The sequence below is a fragment of the Eretmochelys imbricata genome, chromosome 6 (assembly GCF_965152235.1).
Source record: "Eretmochelys imbricata isolate rEreImb1 chromosome 6, rEreImb1.hap1, whole genome shotgun sequence".
Lineage (NCBI taxonomy): Eukaryota > Metazoa > Chordata > Testudines > Cheloniidae > Eretmochelys > Eretmochelys imbricata.
In genome coordinates, this window is record NC_135577.1 from 18,760,088 (window position 1) to 18,775,666 (window position 15,579).

At 47.3% G+C, this 15,579-nt stretch overlaps 1 protein-coding gene across 1 annotated transcript in view; it reads right to left on the reverse strand.

Annotated features, from left to right (window-relative positions):
* Positions 1 to 15,579, reverse strand: part of LOC144266499 (NACHT, LRR and PYD domains-containing protein 12-like) — a 171,717-nt gene that overhangs the window by 42,914 nt on the left and 113,224 nt on the right. The window contains exons 7-8 of the mRNA XM_077819933.1: positions 9,741 to 9,956; positions 2,498 to 2,668 (exon numbers count right to left, since the gene is read on the reverse strand). Of these exons, the coding sequence (XP_077676059.1) occupies positions 2,498 to 2,668; positions 9,741 to 9,956 (387 nt within the window). The remainder of the gene's footprint in view (positions 1 to 2,497; positions 2,669 to 9,740; positions 9,957 to 15,579) is intronic.

The following is a 15,579-nucleotide window of genomic DNA, read 5'->3' on the forward strand; positions in this document are numbered from 1 at the left end:
ACTCAGTTTCTCTCTATCCTGTTTTCCTATAGGAGCTAGACAGGAGAGTACTCTGGGCTCAAAGGAAGACTATCCTTGGAGGTCCTCCACGCAGCCCAGAGAATGCTCACCGAAGTTCTTCCCCACCTATAGTGGAGTCCCTTGGGGCTGGAAGGATGGGAGCATTCAGTTGGTGATGGAGAACCATGGAAAAGAGATTTTAGTTGGGGTGGAGGAATGTAGAGGATAGGGTTCATCCGGGTGTTAATTTTTTAACTAATTACCCAGCTCTGAGTTCCCTTTAGTACATCTCAGGAGTGTGGAAATTGATGTGGATGCTGCCAACAGGCAGTCATTATGCATTGTGGGGTGTCTGTGTTCATGCACGGCCATGGTGTAGCATTTTATGTTTTTGCACAAGAATTACCAATGCACCAAGCAATTTTTTTAAAGCTGACGCATGTTTGAAGTTCTAATGCTATAACATTGTATTTCTCATTCACTATGTCTTTGTAAATCTGAGGGGTGGGTGTTTGAGGGCACACTGAGCAGAGACCACTGAGTCTCCCCTCACCTGCTCTGGGGCTGGCATGCAGCCGGGATACTAGTGGCACAGCTTGCTGAAAAATGGAAACAATACTCTTTGGAATATTTTGCTTAGTACTTCATCCATTTTTGAACCAAAATTATGAATTTTTGCAACTAACTCCAGTGAGCGGCTTGTCAGGTGACAGAATCAGCTTTACTGAGTTTAAGGCCACAAGAGACTATTAGTTCATCTAGTCTGCCCTCCTGCACATCACAGGCTATTACATTTCCCCTAAAATCTCCTGTGTTGAGCCCCGTGATTCTGAGTGATCAAAGTGCTTGTGGAAGAATGGGGTAAGGGCAGCGTGGAACTGCACTGCACGGAGACTCACTGCACATCTGCAGCAGCTTTGCCAGTGTTGGTGCTAAAAGAGTGCAGAGGGATGTGTTGGTAAAAAATATGTGATTGTATTTCCTCTGAGCAGGTTAAACACTAGAGGTCATGGGATCCCTTGGGCACTGCTGTGCGCACGTTTGTGTGTGGCTGTGCAGCATTAGAGGTATGGTGTGGAGTTGTGCTGTTACTGCCAAGGCAAATGGCCTGTAGCAGACAGTCTCAACTGCGCTCCACAGGGACAATCTCACTGGAGATGCCCAGGTTCAGACTCTTGGGCATTGCAGCAGAGTGTTCTCAACAGCTAGAACTCAGCTGTAGAAGGCCTTCTGAGAGGGGATCAGATTGAGCCCTGGCCTGGCCATGGTCCGAGCAAAATGCAAGATCACTTCTTCGCTAAAGCCCTTACCAGGAACAACACCAGGGTCAGCATGAGATGGAGATGGTGAAATAAGAGGAAAGATAAAGAATAAGAGAAAAGAAAATTGGGTTGGTGTGACACAGAGCAGCCTTGGCAAAGGGTCCCCTGTTCTTTGCAAACAGCTCTCACCTCAGGCCTGACAAACTCATTACACCAAATACTTTTTAAAGGATATTTATTCATCAAGTATAACATGTAACGTATCTACAGAACCCTGTGTTGTCTACCCTTGCCACATCCCAGAACATTCAATGGAAAAGCATCAAATACCATGGCAAATGATCAAAACCACTTGGAAGTGAAAAGGAACATCACAGCAGGCAGGGGATCACCAGCTAGTTCTGCAACTGACTGAGCTTTGTGGGGAAAACGTTTTTCATTAGATAGGAAAGATAACTATTGCTTAATGTAGATCCAGGTTCACGCTTTAGGAGTTTGTTTTGTGTTACAACCAGTTGTTTCCATCACCTTCTCTCTTTCCTGGATAAATCTTTATTCTTTCCTAAATAAACCTACTTTATAGAATCATAGAATCTCAGGGTTGGAAGGGACCTCAGGAGGTCATCTAGTCCAACCCCCTGCTCAAAGCAGGACCAATCCCCAATTTTTGCCCCAGATCCCAAAATGGCCCCCTCAAGGATTGAGCTCACAACCCTGGGTTTAGCAGGCCAAAGCTCAAAGCACTGAGCTATCCCTCCCCCCCAGCTTTAGTTTTATGATAAGTGTTCACAAGTGCTATGTGGCTTACAGGAGCACTAGTTAAGGTAAGTCTGATAAACTGGGGTACGCTACATCTTTGGGTGCAGAGATTCTGGTACTTCTGTGAGTAGCCAGAGTCAGGGGCAGTATATCATAGGAGAATGAATCAGGGATTCAGTGATTAGGGTGCCCATCTTGTTAGCCTTCAAAGCAAAGCTGGGGCTGGCATAAGCCCAGAGGAGAGTGCTTGAGTGAGTGAAGGGCTGGTGGTGCCAGGGAGCTGGCACCCAAATACTCCTAGTAAGACTCTGTAGGCGCAGGAGGTGGGGTAATGCGGTAAACTCTCCATCCCCAGTAACATCAGAGTGGAACAGAGAGAAAAAAAAAATCTCCTCCCCTCCACCATCTCTCACTGTGTTAAGCACTTTACACAGAGGACACCTGTGAATACACCGAGGAGGCCAAATGTTACTTACTCCAATTTCTGCAGTTTGCAGTTCAGGTGTTTTAGTCCCTCACACAGCAGCCGCACTCCAGCATCTCCGAGTTTATTACCACCCAGGTCCATCTCTGTCAGGCTCTGGTTGGTTCTGAGAACAGCAGCAAGATCCCCGAAGCCAGTGTCTGTGAGACCACAGTCCCGCAACCTGCAGGAGAGAAACATAGAGAAGGGGGATCACAGTGTGAAGGGGGCTCGTCACAGCTGTTCTGACAGGCGGCCCCGCCCACCAGCCCCTCTCCCTGACCAATCCACGTGAAGAATGAAGTAGAAGCCCTGCTCCACCGCCTGTCCCAACCCCCACCCTATGCCAATGAGGAAACAGTATGGGGTGGAACTTCCTGCCTAAGCCCCACCCCTTGCACTTCACTCTTGACCAATCAGCACTGTGAATGGACCAGACACCCCAATCCTTAAATCTCTGCCATTGACCAATAAGGAATAAGGTTTGGGGTGAGACTTCCTCACTAAGCACCGCCCCTCACCCTTTCCACTGACCAACCAGAATTTAAAGGGCAGCCACCAGGACACCCTAAGTCCCACCTACCCAGCTCTCAGCCAATCAGATTGGATTTGCCACTGATCAGCCCCAGGACGGTGCGACGCAATCAGAGCAGCCCCATTGCGACAGGGAGGCTGTAGGGGGAGCCCCCTCCCCAGGTAGCTGGGCCAGGCTCAGAGCAGGAGGATCTGGGAGATCCTGACCCACCACACCCCCAGCACTAGCTCAGCTGCTCCCCTGCAGGACACAGACGTCTCCTGTCTCTGCCCTCAACCCATCAGCTCCCAGCTTCAATCCTCAGGTCTGGGGAGGGGAGGCAGCGGCAAGGCCCAGCACTGGCAGCATCACACCTACCTTCCACTGAGACCCGGGAGCAAAGGCTGGGGGGATTGGAAGACAAAGAGGAGACCAGCCCCACAACTGGGGGATTGGGGAAGAAGAGACCCTGAGAGGAGGGCGACCATGTGACCCCGTTGGCAGGGCCTGTTCCAGAAACACTGGTGGGGTTATTGTAACAGAAATTTTCTACCGGATTCTGCGTCCCTTCCTGCAGAGTCTGGGCTCCTGGCAGAGATACCACCCAGCAGAGTGTGGACCTATGGCAGCAGCCTGGTTATGACCATGTGCATCTCAATGACCAGCCCCAGCATGGCTGTCATATTCTACCACTCTGCCATCCACCCTCCCTCCAGGGCTCAGAGGGAACCCTCTGCACCCCCAACAGCTGCCAAATCTTGCACACATGTAGAGACACCCCACTCATTGCATCTGTCACCTGCACAGCCTCCTCCATCACTACAGTTGCCTTCAAAATATGGTCGCTTCGCCAAATGGGGAGGAAAGTCCTAATGTTTGAGAGAGAAAAAGAGCCCTGAATTTGTATGAGGGAGAGAAATCCCCAATCCCTGGGGTCCCCCAAGTTCCGTCATGGTTGGTAGAGCCCCAGAGATATTTTGGAGGCAGGAAGAGAGGCGCCCCAATGTGATGAGAGATTCTAAGTTTGTGTTCAACAATGAAAGAAAAAAACTCATGGGTGTATGTGGGAAACTACGGAGATTAGCGCTAGCAGGGGGAGGTGGGGAGAGGATGTACTTGATTAAGCAACAGAGAAGAGCTCCACAAGATTTAAAGGTAAGGAAGGAGGGAAGTCAAATAAGAAATTAAGGAGCAAAAGACCCCAAAACGGGGAGAGGACACATGATGGTAAAGAAGGACCCAACTGGGATAAAAAAAGGAAAGACTCCCCCAAACGAGGAGTGGTGTCGGGGGTAAGCTTTGGGAAGGAGGTAGCTGTGCCAACCGTATATGAGTTTATTCTTTGCCCTGGGCGCTGATTAGAGTCCATTCTGGAGGCAGATTTCAAAGTAGCAGCCGTGTTAGTCTGTATTCGCAAAAAGAAAAGGAGTACTTGTGGCACCTGAGAGACTAACAAATTTATTTGAGCATAAGCTTTTGTGAGCTACAGCTCACTTCATCGGATGCATTCAGTGGAAAATACAGTGGGGAGATTTATATACATAGAGAACATGAAACAATGGGTGTTACCATACGCACTGTAACGAGAGTGATCACTTAAGGTGAGCTATTACCAGCAGGAGAGCGGGGGGGGGAAACCTTTTGTAGTGATAATCAAGGTGGGCCATTTCCAGCAGTTGACAAGAACGTCTGAGGAACAGTGGGAGGTGGAGGGGGAATAAACATGGGGAAATAAGAAAAGGAGTACTTGTGGCACCTTAGAGACTAACCAATTTATTTGAGCATAAGCTTTTGTGAGCTACAGCTCACTTCATTGGATGCATAAAGTGGAAAATAGTGAGGATGTTTTTATACACACAGACCATGAAAAACTCCATGTTTATCACTACAAAAAGTTTTCTCTCCCCCCACCCCACTCTCCTGCTGGTACTAGCTTATCTAAAGTGATCACTCTCCTTACAATGTGTATGATAATCAAGGTGGGACATTTCCAGCACAAATCCAGGGTTTAACAAAAACGTCTAAGGAACAGTGGGGGGAGGGAAGGAATAAACAAGGGGAAATAGGTTACTTTTTATAATGACTCAACCACTCCCAGTCTCTATTCAAGCCTAAGTTAATTGTATCTAATTTGCAAATTAATTCCAATTCAGCAGTTTCTCGGTGGAGTCTGTTTCTGAAGTTTTTCTGTTGTAATATCGCAACTTTCATGTCTGTAATTGCTTGACCAGAGAGATTGAAGTGTTCTCCGACTGGTTTATGAATGTTATAATTCTTGACATCTGATTTGTGTCCATTTATTCTTTTACGTAGAGACTGTCCAGTTTGACCAATGTACATGGCAAAGTGGCATTGCTGGCACATGATGGCATATATCACATTGGTAGATGTGCCGGTGAACGAGCCTCTGATAGTGTGGCTGATGTTATTAGGCCCTGTGATGGTGTCCCCGGAATAGATATGTGGGCACAGTTGGCAACGGGCTTTGTTCCTGTGTTAGTGGTTCTGTTGTGTGGTATGTGGTTGCTGGTGAGTATTTGCTTCAGGTTGGGGGGCTGTCTGTAGGCAAGGACTGGCCTGTCTCCCAAGATTTGTGAGAGTGATGGGTCATCCTTCAGGATAGGTTGTAGATCCTTGATAATGCGTTGGAGGGGTTTTAGTTGGGGGCTGAAGGTGATGGCTAGTGGCGTTCTGTTATTTTCTTTGTTGGGCCTGTCCTTCAATAGGTGACTTCTGGGTACTCTTCTGGCTCTGTCAATCTGTTTCTTCACTTCAGCAGGCGGGTATTGTAGTTGTAAGAATGCTTGATAGAGATCTTGTAGGTGTTTGTCTCTGTCTGAGGGGTTGGAGCAAATGCAGTTGTATCATAGAGCTTGGCTGTAGACAATGGATCGTGTGGTGTGGTCAGGGTGAAAGCTGGAGGCATGTAGGTAGGAATAGCAGTCAGTACGTTTCCGGTATAGGGTGGTGTTTATGTGACCATCGCTTATTAGCACTGTAGTGTCCAGGAAGTGGATCTCTTGTGTGGACTGGTCCAGGCTGAGGTTGATGGTGGGATGGAAATTGTTGAAATCATGGTGGAATTCCTCAAGGGCTTCTTTTCAATGGGTCCAGATGATGAAGATATCATCAATATAGCGCAAGTAGAGTAGGGGCATTAGGGGACAAGAGCTGAGGAAGCGTTGTTCTAAGTCAGCCATAAAAATGTTGGCATACTGTGGGGCCATGCGGGTACTCATAGCCTTGCTGCTGATTTGAAGGTATACATTGTCCCCAAATGTGAAATAGTTATGGGTGAGGACAAAGTCACAAAGTTCAGCCACCAGGTTAGCTGTGACATTATCGGGGATAGTGTTCCTGACGGCTTGTAGTCCATCTTTGTGTGGAATGTTGGTGTAGAGGGCTTCTACATCCATAGTGGCCAGGATGGTGTTTTCAGGAAGATCACTTATGGATTGTAGTTTGCTCAGGAAGTCAGTGGTGTCTCGAAGGTAGCTGGGAGTGCTGGTAGCGTAGGGCCTGAGGAGGGAGTCTACATAGCCAGACAATCCTGCTGTCAGGGTGCCAATGCCTGAGATGATGGGGCGCCCAGGATTTCCAGGTTTATGGATCTTGGGTAGTAGATAGAATATCCCAGGTCGGAGTTCCAGGGGTGTGTCTGTGAGGATCTGATCTTGTGCTTTTTCAGGGAGTTTCTTGAGCAAATGATGTAGTTTCTTTTGGTAACCCTCAGTGGGATCAGAGAGAAATTGGTTTGTAGAAAGTGGTGTTGGAGAGCTGCCGAGCAGCCTCTTGTTCATATTCCGACCTATTCATGATGACAACAGCACCTCCTTTGTCAGCCTTCTTGATTATGATGTCAGAGTTGTTTCTGAGGCTGTGGATGGCATTGTGTTCTGCACAGCTGAGGTTGTGGGGCAAGTGATGCTGCTTTTCCACAATTTCAGCCCGTGCACGTCGGCGGAAGCACTCTATGCAGAAGTCCAGTCTGCTGTCTCGACCTTCAGGAGGAGTCCACCTAGAATCCTTCCTTTTGTAGTGTTGGTAGGGAGGTCTCTGTGGATTAGTATGTTGTTCAGAGGTGTGTTGGAAATATTCCTTGAGTCGGAGACGTCGAAAATAGGATTCTAGGTCACCACAGAACTGTATCATGTTCGTGGGGGTGGAGGGGCAGAAGGAGAGGCCCCGAGAGAGGACAGCTGCTTCTGCTGGGCTAAGAGTATAGTTGGATAGATTAACAATATTGCTGGGTGGGTTGAGGGAACCATTGCTGTGGCCCCTTATGGCATGTAGTAGTGTAGAAAGTTTAGTGTCCTTTTCTTTTGTAGAGAAGCAAAGTGTGTGTTGTAAATGGCTTGTCTAGTTTTAGTAAAGTCCAGCCACGAGGAAGTTTGTGTGGAAGGTTGTTTTTTTATGAGAGTATCCAGTTCTGAGAGCTCATTCTTAATCTTTCCCTGTTTGCTGTAGAGGATGTTGATCAGGTGGTTCCGCAGTTTCTTTGAGAGCGTGTGGCACAAGCTGTCAGCATAGTCTGTGTGGTATGTAGATTGTAATGGATTTTTTACCTTCAGTCCTTTTGGTACGATGTCCATCTGTTTGCATTTGGAAATGAAGACGATGTCTGTCTGTATCTGTACAAGTTTTTTCATGCAGTTGATAGATTTCCACTCCATACGGCTAAATGCAGTGCCTTGCATAATGACAGGTTTCAGAGTAACAGCTGTGTTAGTCTGTATTCGCAAAAAGAAAAGGAGTACTTGTGGCACCTTAGAGACTAACCAATTTATTTGAGCATAAGCTTTCGTGAGCTACAGCTCACTTCATCGGATGCATAAAGTGGAAAATAGTGAGGATGTTTTTATACACACAGACCATGAAAAAAAGTGAGGATGTTTTTATACACATAGACCATGAAAAAATGGGTGTTTATCACTACAAAAGGTTTTCCCTCCCCCCACCCCACTCTTCTGCTGGTACTAGCTTATCTAAAGTGATCACTCTCCTTACAATGTGTATGATAATCAAGGTAGGCCATTTCCAGCACAAATCCAGGGTTTAACAAGAACGTCTGAGGAACAGTGGGGGGAGGGAAGGAATAAACAAGGGGAAATAGGTTACTTTTTATAATGACTCAACCACTCCCAGTCTCTATTCAAGCCTAAGTTAATTGTATCTAATTTGCAAATTAATTCCAATTCAGCAGTTTCTCGGTGGAGTCTGTTTCTGAAGTTTTTCTGTTGTAATATCGCAACTTTCATGTCTGTAATTGCTTGACCAGAGAGATTGAAGTGTTCTCCGACTGGTTTATGAATATTATAATTCTTGACATCTGATTTGTGTCCATTTATTCTTTTACGTAGAGACTGTCCAGTTTGACCAATGTACATGGCAAAGTGGCATTGCTGGCACATGATGGCATATATCACATTGGTAGATGTGCAGGTGAACGAGCCTCTGATAGTGTGGCTGATGTTATTAGGCCCTGTGATGGTGTCCCCGGAATAGTTGGCAACGGGCTTTGTTGCAAGGATAGGTTCTGAAACAGATTGACAGAGCCAGAAGAGTACCCAGAAGTCACCTACTACAGGACAGGCCCAACAAAGAAAATAACAGAACGCCACTAGCCGTCACCTTCAGCCCGCAACTAAAACCCCTCCAACGTATTATCAAGGATCTACAACCTATCCTGAAGGATGACCCATCACTCTCACAAATCTTGGGAGACAGGCCAGTCCTTGCTTACAGACAGCCCCCCAACCTGAAGCAAATACTCACCAGCAACCACATACCACACAACAGAACCACTAACACAGGAAAACAGAACCACTAACACAGAGAAAAGAAAATTGGGTTGGTGTGACACAGAGCGCCCTTGGTACAGGGTCCCCTGTTCTTTGCAAACAGCTCTCACCTCAGGCCTGGTAAGCTCAATACACCAACGACATAGGATATTTATTCATCAAGTATAACGTGTAATGTATCTACAGAACGCTGTGTTGTCACATCCCAGAACATTCAATGGAAAAGCATCAAATACCATGGCAAATGATCAAAACCACTTGGAGGTGAAAAGGAACATCACAGCATGCAGGGGATCACCAGCTAGTTCTGCAACTGACTGAACTTTGTGGGGAAAGCCTAGTTCATTAGAAACAAAAGGAACTATTGGCAAGTGTAGACCCAGGTTCACACTTTAGGATTTTGTTCTGTGTTTCAACAAGTTGTTTCCATCACCTTCTCCATCACCTTCTCTCTTTCCTGGATAAATCTTTATTCTTTCTTAAATAAACCTTTTTTTTGTTTTTATGAGAAGTGTTCAGAAGTGCTGTGTAGCTTACAGGAGCGGTGGTTAAGGTAACTCTGATAACTGGGGTTCGTTACATCTTTGGGTGCAGAGATTCTGGTACTTCTGTGAGTAGCCACACTCAGGGGCCGGATATCACAGGAGAATGAATCAGGGGTTCATTGATTGGGCTGGCATAAGCCCAGAGGAGAGTGCTTGAGTGAGTGAAGGGCTGGTGGGGCCGGGGAGCTGGCACCCAGCTACTCCTAGTAAGACCCCCTCTAGCTGTAGGCGCGAGGGCGGAAGGGGGTAACAAGGTGACTCCCCATCCCCAAGAAACATCAGAGTGGAGCAGAGAGAAAAAAAAATCTTCTCCTCCCCTCCACCATCTCTCACTGTGTCAAGCACTTTACACAGAGGACACCTGTAAATACACCAAGGAGGCCAAACGTTACTTACTCCAATTTCTGCAGTTTGCAGTTTGGGTGTTTCAGTCCCTCACACAGCAGCCGCACTCTGGCATCGCCCAGTTTATTATCAAAAAGAACTTGTGGCACCTTGGAGACTGAAACCAGTTTATTATGACTCAGGTTGAGCTCTGTCAGGCTCTGGCTGGTGCTGAGAACAGCGGCGAGATCTCTGTAGCTAGCACCTGTGAGACGACAACTCCACAATCTGCAGGAGAGAGAAACACAGAGAAGGGGAATCACAGTGTGAAGGGGGCTCATCACATCTGATCTGACAGGTGGCCCCACCCAACAGCCCCTCTCCCTGATCAAGCCACATGTGGATTTAGAGGTAAGAAATGAGGGAAGACAAATGAGAAGTTGAGGAGAAAAAGGACCCAAAGTGGGGAGAAGACACTTGAAGGGAAAAAAGGTCGCAACTGGTATAAAAAAGGAGAGACACCCAGCAAATGGGGAGTGGTGTTGTGGGTAAGCTTATGGAAGGCGGTAGCTGTGTCAACAGTATGGGAGTTTATTCGTTGCCTTGGGCGCTGATTAGAGTCCATTCTGGAGGCAGAGATTCTCTTTGGGAATTTGGTGCTGGGCTCAGATCTCTGGAAGAGGAGCCTCTGCTGTGTGACCATCTCAGTCCAAAACAGGTGAATAAATGTAAATGTGACAAGTTTCACTTCGAGTTTATCCAGACTCCCTGTCACCGATTTCTCCTCTGATCTGCAATGTGCTGGACACCTGCCACCACTTGGCTGAGGGTAATGCTGGTGTCAGAACAGGACACTGGTGCTAAAGAAGGTGCAACAATACACACAGACAGTCCCTGCCCTGTCTCAAATGGAGAACTGAGACCCATAAGAGATTGAATGACTTGCCCAAGGTCACATAGAGAGTCTGAGGTTTGATCCAGAAATTTAATTACACGACCATCCTTTCTCTTGCATAGAGCTGTGCTTAGTCTCCTTGTGTTTCTCAGTTCAGAAGGGCCCCCCTATTTTTTAACCAATCAGGTATTGAACATTAGGGCCTGAGCAAATGATGAGGCTTCTCACTGTGAAACCTATTCTGATTTGCTAAAGTGTGTTGGGAAAATTCGAAAAGATCTAAATACTGACTAGACCAGACCCAAGCAAACATTTCAACAGCTGCTGGAAGGGAATAGAAAAATTCAAAATGGGTTCCCTAGAAGGGAGAGAACTCCAGTGTGTGTGAGTGTGGGGACAATGGTTGGGTGGGGGGGAAGGTCAGACTGACTCAGATGTTTTTGAAATGTCATGTGCCATTTCCAGTATTTTACAAATTTGCCATACATTTCAAGGGCCAAATTGTGTTCTATCAAAATTACAAGAACTTTCATTGTTTTCATTATGCACTAGGATGGCTTACAAAAATGGCTACAACTAAAAAAATACAATGTTTAATTTTCACCAAAAGTGGCAGAAATCTTCTAAATATGAGTGATAATGCAATTATGTACTGAAAATTGTACTGGTTTTGAAAGTTTGGGAAATACTTAGGCCCAGGTGATATATTGTATGTATTTTCCCTTACTTTTTTCCTTTGGTTAAAGCAAAAGTCTGTAATCATACAACAATATGAACTTGTACCATGAAATGCAAAAAAAAAAAAAAAGTCATCATTTGTAGACTGGACTGATTTGAGAACAGTTTTTCTGTCTGCAATTTTTATGAAGATATGAAGACAAGAAGACTCCTAATCCCTATTTATAAAATGTTTTTGTTATTACCTCTTCAGCTCTGTGGCCATGAGGGATAACATGACCCCCTCCTTCTCAGAATTTGGCCACCCTAGCTATTGAGGAGGGAAATGTAACCAGCCAAACTCTTGAGCATGCAGCACTCTGGGCAGTACTTACAAATCCATTGCTTGATGAAGCCGGCCTTACAAGCTACCTCCTGTGCAGCTTAGTGATCATGCAGAGCTCTACGATAATCACTAACTGATCTGCATTGCTTAACATGATCCTTGCACAACTTAACAACCAGTTCCAACTGGCTCACCACGTGGTGTCATCTAGTCTCTCACTTCTGAGCAACTTAATCTGCAACTGAAAAACTACATCCAATGTCACCTATCTATTGGCAATAGGCTCACTAATAGTCTCAACGCCACCCAGCTCCCGGGAAGCAGCTAGCATGTTCCCACTCTGGCTCCTACACATAGTGGCTGCAATGAATCTCCACTTGCTACCCCTTGCCCCAGGTGCCGCCCTGCCACTCCAATTGGCTGGGAATTGCAGCCAATGGGAGCTGTGAGGGCAGCACCTGCGGATGGGCAGCGTGGAGAGCCACCTGGCTACGTCTCCATGTAGGAGATGGAAAGGGCATGTGCTGCTGCTTCTGGGAGCTGCTTGATGTAAGCGCCACCCGGAGCCTGAACCCCTGACCCCCTCCTAGGCCCCAACCTCCTGCCCCAGCCCCGATCCCCCTCCCACCCTCCAAAACCCTCGATCCTTGTCTGACGCACCCTCCTGTACCCCAAACTCTTTATGCACAGCCCCACCCCAAGGCCCGCACCCTCAGCAGAGCCCTCGCCGCCCCTGCACCCCAATCCCCTGAAACAGCCCTGATCCCCCTCCCACATTCCAAACCCATCAGTCCCAGCCTGGAGCACCCTCCTGCACCCCAAAACCCTCATCCCCAGACTCATCCCAGAGTCTCCACCCACAGCCAGAGCTCTCACCCCCCTGCACCCCTCCCGCACTCTGAACCCCTCAGCCCCAGCCTGGAGCCTCCTTCTGTACCCGAGAGCCCACATCCACAGCCTGAGCCCTCACTGCCTCTCGCATCCCAACCCACTGACTCAGCGTGGAACCCCCTCCTGCACTCTAAACCCCTCATCCCTAGCCCCACCCCAGAGCTTGCACCCCAGCCGGACCCCTTAGCCCCTCCTACACCCCAGCCCTCTGAGCCAGCCCAGTGAAAATGAGCAAGTGAGTGAGGGTGGGGAGAACAAGCAACGCAGGGGGATGGAGTGAGCGGGGGCATGGCCTCAGAGGAGGGGTGGAGAATGGGCATGGCCTCAGAGCAGCGGGGGCAGGGGGCGGGGGGAAGAGCATTCAGTTTTGTGTGAGTAGAAATTTGGCCACCCTAGCTATTGAGGAGGGAAATGTAACCAGCCAAACTCTTGAGTATGCAGCTCTCTGGCAAGTACTTAGGAATGCAGCCGGCCTTACAAGCTACCTCCAGTGCAGTTCAGTGATCATGCAGAGCCAGGCAGTCTCACAGAGCTCTGCTACATTCACTGTCTAACTGATCTGCATTGCTTAACATAAGCCTTGCTCAACACAACAACCAGTTCCAACGGGCTCCCCAACTGGTATCATCCAGTCTCCCACTGCTGAGCAACTTAATCAAGAAGCTACAGAATAACTGCATCCAATGTCACCCGTCCATTGGCAATAGCCAGCTGGGTTTTAGGAGTGGACATAGAATAGAAATGGCACTGCTGAGGCTGAGAGTGCTTCGCTTCCAGCTCTCACATGTTTCATCCTAGGTTTTGTGATGTACTTTGTCGCAGAGCAGCACAAAAATTTCAGCATTTCATCAATTGATCTCTCATGTCGCTGGGGCTAGAGCCACTAGGTTTTTATTCTCTGTATTACAGTGGTGTCTGCAAAGCAACCAGGCACAGGGCGCCATTGTGCTTGGAGTTGTACAGAGTAGTAGCTAGTCCCTCCCCTGAAGAGTTTACAATGTAATTAGACAAGACAGACAATGCAGGGGACAGAGATAGAACACACAAGTAGAACAAATGGCACAATTGTTTGTAAGTGTCACTTTGTTTATTATTTTGTTGTGGGGGGACATTTTTTTTTTAAATTCTGGGTGGGGTTTCTTAGGAGGGAATTGGCTTAATAGAAAGATTGGGAAAAGGCTAATGTAGTGCTCATCTTTAAAAAAGGGAAGAAGGAGGATCCTGGGAACTACAGGCCAGTCAGCCCCACCTCAGTCCCTGGAAAAATCATGGAGCAGGTCCTCAAGGAATCAATTCTGAAGCACTTAGAGGAGAGGAAAGTGATCAGGAATAGTCAGCATGGATTCACAAAGGGCAAGTCATGCCTGACTAATGTAATTACCTTCTATGACGAGATAACTGGTTCTGTGGATAAAGGGAAAGCAGTGGACGTGTTGTTCCTTGACTTTAGCAAAGCTTTTGATACTGTCTGCCACAGTATTCTTGCCAGCAAGTTAAAGAAGTATGGGCTAGATGAATGGACTATAAGGTGGATAGAAAGCTGGCTAGATTGTCGGGCTCAACGGGTAGTGATCAATGGCTCCATGTCTAGTTGGCAGCCGGTACCAAGTGGAGTGCCCCATGGGTCGGTCCTGGGGCTGGTTTTGTTCAATATCTTCATAAATGATCTGGAGGATGGTGTGGATTGCACCCTCAGCAAGTTTGCAGATGACACTAAACTGGGAGGAGAGGTAGCTACGCTGGAGGGTAGGGATAGGATACAGAGGAACCTAGACAAATTGGAGGATTGGGCCAAAAGAAATCTGATGAGGTTCAACAAGGACAAGTGCAGAGTCCTGCACTTAGGACGAAAGAATCCCATGCACTGCTACAGACTAGGGACTGAATGGCTCGGCAGCAGTTCTGGAGAAAAGGACCTAGGGGTTACAGTGGACGAGAAGCTGGATATGAGTCAACAGTGTGCCCTTGTTGCCAAGAAGGCCAATGGCATTTTGGGATGTATAAGTACGGGCATTGCCAGTAGATCGAGGGACGTGATCGTTCCCCTCTATTCGACACTGGTGAGGCCTCATCTGGAGTATTGTGTCCAATTTTGGGCCCCACACTGGAACACATGAGTTATGAGGAGAGGCTGAGGGAACTGGGGATGTTTAGTCTGCAGAAGAGAAGAATGAGGGGGGGATTTGATAGCTGCTTTCAACTACCTGAAAGGGGGTTCCAAAGGGGATGGCTCTAGACTGTTCTCAGTGGTAGCAGATGACAGAACAAAGAGTAATGATCTCAAGTTGCAGTGGGGGAGATTGGATATTAGGTTGGATATTAGGGAAAAACTTTTTCACTAGGAGGGTGGTGAAACACTGGAATGCGTTACCTAGGGAGGTGGTGGAATCTCCTTCCTTAGAAGTTTTTAAGGTCAGGCTTGACAAAGCCCTGGCTGGAATGATTTAATTGGGGATCGGTCCTGCTTTGAGCAGGGGGTTGGACTAGATGACCTCCTGAGGTCCCTTCCAACCCTGATATTCTATGATTCTATGAAAGTAAGAAGAAGAGAAAGGGGACAAAGAAGGGAGGGAGAGAAGGAATGAGGGGTGTATTATGGGCATTAGAGTTAATTTGTTTCTGCAGATTTGTTTTTCTTTAGCCAAAGAAACAAAAAGAGGAGGGCCATAATACTGGCTAAACACATGCCCTATCAGATTAAAGACCAACTGAAGGAAAGGGAGGAACAGTTTATTTTCTCAAAGGGCGCAACAGCTGGTTATGAATAACAGTGGGCTCAGTGGACATTTAAATGTTGACAGACTGATGATTTGTCTGCCAGACATAAAGGAAAGAAACATTTTAACACATTTTTGAAAATTGTCTGGGCTCAGAAATCCCCAAGCCTGCCTTTGCAGCCACTGCAGTGCTCAAGGATCTCTGTCTCTCAGGGCTCCTTCTCAGGGTCAAGCTCCCCACTGCTACTCTCATCTTCTGATCACTTTCTCATGGCTTACGTCCCCTGCTGGCTATAACACACACAGACACAGCTGCCATCAGACAAATCTCCTACCCCCTGCATTTGCAACCAGACTTCAGAAAAAGTGCTCAGGTTGCATGGCTAAGCTTCTCATCTGCCTTTC